General features: G+C 30.2%; 1 protein-coding gene across 1 annotated transcript in view; it reads right to left on the reverse strand.

Moving 5' to 3' along the window:
- Positions 1 to 5036: 5036 nt before the first annotated feature.
- Positions 5037 to 9707, reverse strand: part of LOC119831794 (sex peptide receptor-like) — a 33990-nt gene continuing 29319 nt past the window's right edge. Inside the window, exons 3-7 of the mRNA XM_038355320.1 lie at positions 7706 to 7864; positions 6846 to 6982; positions 6557 to 6659; positions 5343 to 5923; positions 5037 to 5094 (exon numbers count right to left, since the gene is read on the reverse strand). Of these exons, the coding sequence (XP_038211248.1) occupies positions 5070 to 5094; positions 5343 to 5923; positions 6557 to 6659; positions 6846 to 6982; positions 7706 to 7864 (1005 nt within the window). The 3' untranslated portion in view covers positions 5037 to 5069. The remainder of the gene's footprint in view (positions 5095 to 5342; positions 5924 to 6556; positions 6660 to 6845; positions 6983 to 7705; positions 7865 to 9707) is intronic.

Below are 9707 nucleotides of genomic sequence, written 5' to 3' on the forward strand. Positions count from 1 at the left end.
TTTTAGCCATAAAGCCTCCATTTGTGCACTAGTTGTAAGTTGATTTTTGCATATATCTGTTATGTATTTTTGTAAATGTTTATAACAAAGAATAAATAAACAAAGAGATGTGTGTATTACAATACCCTTCACCACCATTCCATCTGTAAAATTAATATTAGTTTTTTTAGTTCAGAAATATATAGAGTTACTTTTGGAAATATGCTTATGTAATTTCATCAAATTATTACAGTTAGTATTATATTTAATATATGGACAATTGCCCATGAAGTAAACTTCTTATCACAGATAACATAATACTTTACCAGTACTTTAATCTTTTATCCAAAATAAAACCATAGTTAGATTATATTGCAATATTTATTTATACATCAAGTATCAGAACTAAGGCAAGTGTGAAAACACAATTTCATAAAATACAATTTTTTTGTGATTGAAGAAAATTTAATATTTTTTTTTTTGAAAGGCCAGACAGATGTTATTACAATGGCCACATTGAGAGCCCTAGTAACTAAAGATTAACTAAACACGAGAGATAATATTATCTATATCAAAAGAAATAGATAATATTATTCTTTTCTATAGTCTGATTGTATAAGCTATTTTGAGACTTTAATAACAATATGTATTCAATTGTGTGCTTTGAAATAGAATTATATTATAAGTATTAAATCTCTAAAAGTCTTTTTGGAGCTTTTTTTAAATTAATTTATTATTTTTTTATATAGCAGGCAACTGAGCTGGTGGTTCGCTTGATGGTAAGCGATCACCACCGCCCATGAACATTCACAGTCGTAGCGCCTCTGCGAATGTTCCTTGGCAATGAATTAATAGCTTTTAAGGGGTAAGGGATAAGGAAGACTGACGTCAGTACATAAGCGATGGACGGAGAGATCAAGAGGAAGAGACGAGGCAATACTTTGGTCAATATAATTATTATATGTATTTTTATTATTATAGAATATATTGTTCGGTAGATATTGACCAGGTCTATGGAACTTAATGGGACATCGAAACTATATTTGGGTCGTTTTCTCACCCAAAAAGTATAATGGTATAGGTATTTATAAGTAATGTACGTTTGAAAGAAATATATTCCAACCGTATATAATAAGGTAGATATAATAATAATTAATTGAGAACACATTTTAACAGTAATAAAAATGCTCAGACAAATTCATTACAACATTTATTTTCTTTCTCATAATTTATTTTACGTATTCGTTGACATGGAGACATCTTATATGAATTATCAACTAAGTTTTTCCTACTTGGTAGCGGTTTCTCGAAGCGTTTTTTGAAATATTTTTTGTGACGTACAAAACGTAAAAGGATTATTAGGAATTTTTAATTTCATTTTATAAATTTATATTCATTATTGTACGATGATACAAGAAATGCCTGGAGAATGTATTATTAACACAAACCCAGATAATATGTTAAAGTATGATACATAAAATAAACAAAACAAAGAACATCATTTTCAGGAGTACTTAACTATTCGAATCGTATTCACTTGTCTTACAATCGCTAGAAATATAAACATACTACCATATACATGTATACTTCTAATTTAATAAAATGATTATAACTTACTCGCTATATAATTACTCGTATACAGCTTATTTAAAAATATAAAACATTTCCATAAAAAATAACAACTTTATTTACTTACATTTGCAAAGTCTGAGAACTGCTTGCTTAGTGTAACATTTCAACCGAAGTAACTCAGACATTTAATCAAACAATGAGAAAAAGATTGTTCTAACAATATATATTTAGAATTATTCTCTAAAAGCCAGCACATCGCATGCTGTAAAAAATATAGTATATACAGAATCCAGTGAACCCACACGCGTATTTACGATGCATCGTGCAGTTATTTCTTCTTTTTTTAAATTACAACGGTTTTTAATTTATTTTGACAGTTAAAACCGATGTCAGTTATATAACATCCAGGTTTTTGTGCCAACTTGGCAAACAAGCAGTAAGCATTATTATTCATAACTAATTTGGCTTGTCGTTACAAAGACAACCTTATCTATTATTATCTATGTATTTTATAAATATTTTTGAGTTGGTTACGCCTTATACATATAAACTACTAGAGTACAAAGAAGTGATAAAGCTTTCTACGCGTGGATTCGCTCACAAAATTAAAGATAAGTCGATAGAACGTCTCGGGATTTTCCACGCATAGTTCCTTATTTGGTTCTCAAACTATGTCTATGCCAAATTTAATTCAAATCAGTTCAGTGGCTTAGGCATGAAAGAAGACAGACAGGCAGACCAATAGATGGACAGACAGACAGATAGAATTACTTTCGCATAGAAAATATTACTAGAGTCTTATAACCAAAATTAAAAAAAAATAGAAGTATTAATATGATAAATTATTTACTTATGTCTAAAGGAACTTATTGTTATGACTATCATTACGCAATTCATTAAATAAGTTTACTACTAAATTTAGTTGATATTATATATATATTATTATTAGCAAATAAAACAAATACTAATGCGACATAACAATCAGCAATCCTAGCAACAACACGAAAATAACTACGCCTTTTTATCCTTTCACTTATAACATTATAGCTCATTAATTCTCTATTGTGCTTGGACATAGAATACCATTTTTGTAAACAATGGCCGAACTAATGGACAAAACGTATACAGTATATACATTCGATTTTAGTGTGTGCGCCCGCAATGACGCATGATTCGAGACGACATTCATTAACTCATAAACTCTCTTCTATATCATTGTTTGTGTCCATCATACTTAATATAGTCCAACACTAACCGTACAATACCCAAAAGTTTATTTTATCCCAAATTACATTCACATAATTCTTTAACAACATCATATACATGTCATTGTAACTATAATACAATTTTTTTTTTGTTAACCATGTATTTACAAAAACAATGCACAACTTAAACCCTTAGATCACTTAATCACGTAAATAGCTTTCTTAAAGTTATATTTAACACATACACTCTTGAGTATTTAACAGTATCGTCACAGGTAATGTTCACACACAAAGAGAGCATTACCCTGCAAGGCTCGCCCTCAAGGTACTGAAGTTTTTGCCCTGAAACAAAAGAAAGTCATAAGGTATATTTAAAATAAATATGTATTAATAGACCAGTCATTTGTGACAGTATCTTTGTATTTGTGAGATAAATCTCATTAAAACTAAGGTATAAATGCCTTATGAAAATAATTTTACATTATTTGTTTCAATTAGGGTTCTACCCTTTTTGTTTTTAGTAATGTGGTGATTAGGAATGAAATTAAATTATTATTTAAACTTTCTGCGTCTCTCAATTTTCAAGTAGCGTACATATGTAACTAAAATATCAGAACATAAAATAAGCATAAAATAGCGTACATATGTAAATAAATCTCAGAACTGCCCTTATAACAAAATAAATGATGCGTTTCTTTTTGTCTATTAACTATTTAGAAGTACAAAGAAGTGATAAAGTCGGTTGTTACGCTCAATTTTCCGTTAATCTAGCAATCCAGTTAGGAACGAAGCTACCGAAGCAGATCACTAGACAAAGGGATCTGGCAAGCAAGGTAGGTATACAAAATTATATAAATTCCGTGTTCCAAGAGATAAATAAACTGCTGAATTACAAGAAGATCATGAATATCAGATAGCTACATATTATTCTTCTTGTTTTAAAGGATCTCTATTTAAGATGTCATGGATTTGTAATTATTTTTACAAGTACCAGCCTGAAAAATTGCATTTATAGCATATACCTACACATAATTATAAATTTTCTTCCCGGGAGGTCTAGTCGAGAGTAATTTGTCAGAACATTTTCCTTAATAATATTACAACAAAAAAGAGTAGATGAAATTCGACAACTTGTCGTACTTTATTCTGGGTTCTTTACGAGGAATTTTTCATAAAGGACCAACGAATAAGTGACAAAAGAAGGGACATTCATAACCTATTTGAATTCTTTTTTTCATCCCTTACTTGTGGATTGTCTTAATATGTATATATATATTTTTCAGAACTTGGTTCATTTACTTTCGTCTATTAGATTTGTTCTGCCATTAAATATAATAATATTAATAGATCTTGCTCATTTCTTTGCCTCATGATCAAACTAACATTATAAATGTGAAAGTTTGTTTGTTTAGGTGTTTGTCCATTAATCACGCTGAAACTACTGAACATATTTTGATGATATTTAGTATACAGATAGGTAATGAATGAATGATAAACGGGCTAAGCCGAGTCGAGGGTTTCGAGTAAAGATTCAAAGGAATCATTATTTTAACGTTCTGTCTGGAACGAAAATGTAGGTTCTGAATAAGTACATAGACATATCGTGAATGGATCAAAAACAATATACTTATCCAGTTTCATCAATCAAGATATAATGTTGCTGTTTAACTTAATGAGTTTTTTACTTTATTGATTTCGGACTAAACGAACTTATATATAGGTATATAAACAAAAATGTGCTGATTTTAAACTGCTTTAACTGTTAGTACCCGCTGAAGCTGAAAATTTAGACGTTGAGACGTTGAGTTTCCTTATAAAATCGTCCACTAAGAATCTTTAATATTTCAGCCTTAATTCTATAAGGGTTGAAAGGGTGTTTGTAAATCCGCAGATTTCGTTGCAAGCCCTATAAAATCTGCCTCAAGGTTATATCGTCTTTAGCAAACATAAAGAGTAAAAGGGCAAAAGAAAGAAGAAATTAATAATTGAGATAGCAATATACATTAAATTTATAAAAATTTTTGAATTTCCAAAGAACTATCACGTGGGGAAGCAGAAGCATTTTAAAATAAAACAATCAACTAAATTCTGTAATATGTTGAATCAATGGTGAAAAAACTCGTGTTAGTTTGTAACTTCTAGTCTATAAATACACCATTTTTTTCATATGATATTTACAAATAATTTGTGAAAATATGAGGTATAAACAAAAAAATCAATAAGCTTTATGCGCGCAATTCACGAAAATAAAACTCCGTGCAGAAATGTACGATTTACTCACACAGTTACTCAAATATTGGTGCTCTGCTGTAGTTATCTTTTTATCTTTTCCGTGTACCTGTAGGGAGGAAAACAATTTGATAGCATACCATCTTCACCGTTATATAATGTTAATTAAATTTATTATAAATATTTACATATTATTTACATTAATTGAGTGCATACACAGCATTTGAGTGACCATGCTAACAAGAACACCCAGTTGGACGATGTTAAATAGCAACATAAAAAAATATACATTTGTTTTCATGACTGGTGCAAAGTGTATAGAACGAAAAGCAGTATTTATAACTTAAATATACTTACGTGTTCTGGTTGTGTGAGTCCGAGTGGGAAGCAGTCGCTGGGAGGAATCTGCCGAAGTGTTTCTGCAGTAGCAACTGGCGGAAAGTCTGCCGGAACTGCCGTGACATTGAGCAATACAAGATAAAATTTATAGCTCCATTCAACAAAGCTAGGAAGTCCATCAATTCACCAAAAAGGCCGTAACATCGTTTAAAAAAACACGACCCCAGTAATCCACTCATAAGCCCCAAAATTCCTTGTGGTAATTCCGTCACCAGGAATAGCAATAAAACCGCAAGTAGCATTTTAGTTGTTCTATCTGTTCTCTTATCAGCCTTGTGCTGTCTTTTCACCATTTTCTCGGCGGCTGGACAGGCACTGTAATTTCTTAAGTTCTTCTGATGTTGATTTGCGTTATACAATGCCCTTATCAGCCACATGCTTATCACAGTTAATATCGAACAGGGCAACAATTTTATAAGAACGGAATGTACCCAGAAATTAATTTGATACAAACTTCCTTGGCTGTTAGAATCGACGTGGTACACGATGTCAGCATGGCCATTTATGTCACTGATGTTCTTTGTGTGGATGTCAAATACCTGCCGAATAAAAGAAATTGAAAGCATTCGATGATAATTTACATACATTGTATTTAAAGCAGATGCATTCTATTTTGCTCGAACAATTATAACATTGCATTAAATGCAATAACAACTATACGATAGAATGTGTCACCACAATATTCAATTTTTGTGTATTTTGTGATCAGGATACGTTATGTTTAAAAATCTAATGCAGTTTATATTTTAGGATTACTATTTATGTATTAAATTATAAATAAACTTAATGGCAACATTCATTAAATATTGATATTTACGTGCCACTACGAGTGCATTGAGCTTTAAAATTATTTTATTATTACAATTTGAATACTAGAACTAAATTGAATCACACTCCTAATTCATTTAAGAAGCAAAACATAAATTCTACGTTTAATTTTGTAAAAGTACCTACAATATTTCTTTGAAATTAAGTTACCGCGGTTCGGTCATCTTCTCCTCTATTTAACTAGAACTTTAAGCAAAAACTTTAGCATGAAGTTATCTAATTTAAAAGATGAACTCTTTCCCTCCATCGGGAATCTATATCAACAGCAATTTTAATTAAAATATTTTCACTGTACATTTGCTTATAAACAAATAAAATGCATATTTCTAAAGCAATTGTCTCACCATGAACGTGGGTATGCATAAAATTGGCGGTAGAATGAAACTGCTCAATATAGCCACACTGCACCGCCTCTCCGTACATAAAATATGGCTTCTATCAGAGTACCTAAAAGAAATATTACAGTTATACATTTCCTCGCTGCCTCACTTCATTATAAATCAAATTAATATTCCAAGAGAACAATAAAAACTTAACTCTTAACTTCGTCATAACGGCTTTCTCTAGAATGAATTTTATGAGTACTTTTATAATCGAGTTGAAAATACGTAAAATATATGCAAGAACACTTACTTTATGGCGATGTACCTCCATATAGCTAATGAAAGTGTCAAGCATATCGAAGCAGTATGTAGTATTTGGGCAAAATGCATGTGAAATAAAAGATACATGGCCCATGAATATGAAAAATCTAAGGTCTCTGGAAGTATCTGAAATTAAAATAACATATTATTCCAATTGTTGAGTAGGTACATGCATACTTAACATAATAAATAATAATGAACATAATCATGTGTTCTCTTGAAATTAAATTTAATATTTAATTCGTGCAGTGAAATATTGTTTTACTTTTACTTCATTCATTGAAATATGGATTCATATCACAATAAAATTAACAATGGTATAAATATGTCTATTTAAAATAACATGTATGTTTATATGAAATTGTCCCTTTAAAGAAATAATATATACGCTCTTATTTTTCCGAGAGATTCCGTGAATCGAGATTTATCAAATAAACGTGAAAAAGTGCATGTCGTTCATTCGAGGTCGGAGATATTAAAGTTTTTTAATATTCCGTTTCCGTTATGCACAGATATAATCACATAATCCAGAATCCTTTTTCGAAAATAAATATATAATAACTAGCCACTACAAATATTAGTATTTGAATAAACATTATTCAGTTAAATTTATATACATATATTTTTTCTACAAAATATATAGTTTGTACACGATTAGTTTTTTCGATTTTGAAATGTACACAAAATTGAGCAAGACAAAACTTGACGCTTGTTTTAACAGTAAAAATTAAAGCTATAATTAATAATAATTCTGCAAGTCACTACAAAATTTACTATAAAGGTACAAAAAACATAAAAGTCTCGAACACATTTCAATATAAAAGGAAAAATGTAAAACAACGCCAGTACCAGGTATTTATAAATCGAGAAAGGAACGTATTCAAGCATGACGAAGACGTCAGCGACAGCCAGCCATTTCAGGAGGCGGTTGATCGGCGCGGCCGCCATGTCGCGCCGCGTCAGCACCGCGACGTTCATTGTGTTCGCTAGCACACCTATCGTACATACCTGCAATAAAATATCACTGTTTTGGAAATGTCTAAACGAGATTATGTGTCTTGTAATCGCAATTTGGCTCAGATTGTTGTGAGGAGATATATTTCAGTAGTCCATTGATTATCTTAATTAGATTTTTAACCTGTTTTCAATTGTTTTACGTTAGATTGTTGCCATATACATAAAATATTCATAAAAACAATGATTCGAAAATCGAACGTTAATAAAATATAAAATTTACTGTCCAAGAAAAAGTGTAGTGCCTACGGTATTTTATCTAGGAGCTTATTTAATAAATTTAACAGATGTTTTCAAATGTTATTTTATTGCTACTCGCAAAGGACTTTGAAGTGCACATCAACTAAGTAGTACAAATGATTATCCCTGCTTCTCCACAAAAATGCTTTCGCTACGAGGAAATCTAGTTTGTAGAACTTAGTTGCAAAATATTTGTTTCAATTGAGTAAGGGGGAATAAATGAAAAGTTGGTAAAATAATTTTCTATTTTATGATTAGAATATTAATTTTTAGTTTTGTAGCATTAATTGTCTCAATAGATGGCATGGGCGTCCTTTAGGCACATAAACCGAAAGGATAAATGAAAATCGATTGTTGAGGTCAGGCGTCGTTACGGAGAGCAGCGAGGGAAGCGGATTCGAGTTTCAATGTCTAACTATCATGTAGTTAAATATTTTCGAATGATTAGAATAGATAATTTATTGCGCTGACGCACAAATTACGAAAGTGCTGCAACATAAGTCATTGTATTAAAATTTGTGTTCATACGTACGAAAATACGTGTGTAACACATGGAGGTTTTTAGTATCTTCGTACTTAAACGCATCTCTTTAATAAATACTGACTTAGTCTAAAACTATATTAGGAGTCAGGGTCCATATTTTATTGTAATTTATAATGATAAAAATAATAAATAAATAAATCTTCATAAAAAATACTCATAGTGAGCCGTCGCCCGTCTGTTTCAAACTGAATAAACTTTATAATATTCATTTGCTATTGAAAGATTAAAGTGAGCTTTAAATTTCCTCTTGCAATCTATTTTTATGTTTCTTAGACTTATTGTTTAACTAGTAAACTCAATTTCAGGCTCCAGCATTACTTATATCTCTAAAGATAAAAATAATGGAAAAAATGGCAGCATCTATTTGAAAATAAATGCAAAAATATATTCAACGGAGATTAAAATTGTTCATTCAGAAGGAATTCTTTCGTGCATGGAATATTATGTAATTAATTAAAACCAGAACCTAGCGCTGAAGCATAAATCTATGGTAGAATCCTATTTTGCTATGCGTTGTCGGTAGCTGTTTTATATTAAACGGATATTGCTTCCAGCACGCTTTAGAATTTCAAATAAAATTGTTGAAAATAACACTTGAAATATGAGCACAAGAATATAAATATTCAATTAAAATATGCTCAAATAACGATAATAGTCGGAAATCGGACATTTAGTCAAATTAATTAACTCTATTCAAATTTTATGTCAAAATTGTACATATTGAGACGCTTGAAACTTATATATATTAAACAACATTTCTTTAAAATCAAATCCTACGGACTTAGTATTTGAACATATAAACATTTCATGTTTAATTGGGGAAAATAGTTATCGCTTTTTCTATTGAAAATAATAGCTTCATAATCTTCTGCATAAAAATTCAATGCCATCAACGCAGTAAAATATTCAATACTTCGTCATGTAACTACGTGGTATGAAGTCTAAACACTGTCTTATATTACAAATATGTTCATATATTAATATTATACTTAGTCTGGCCATAAATACTGTTACACTTAATTATAAAAAAATATTACATTTGAATTTCGAATC

Source organism: Zerene cesonia, chromosome 14 (assembly GCF_012273895.1).
Source record: "Zerene cesonia ecotype Mississippi chromosome 14, Zerene_cesonia_1.1, whole genome shotgun sequence".
In the NCBI taxonomy this organism is placed as follows: Eukaryota; Metazoa; Arthropoda; class Insecta; order Lepidoptera; family Pieridae; genus Zerene; species Zerene cesonia.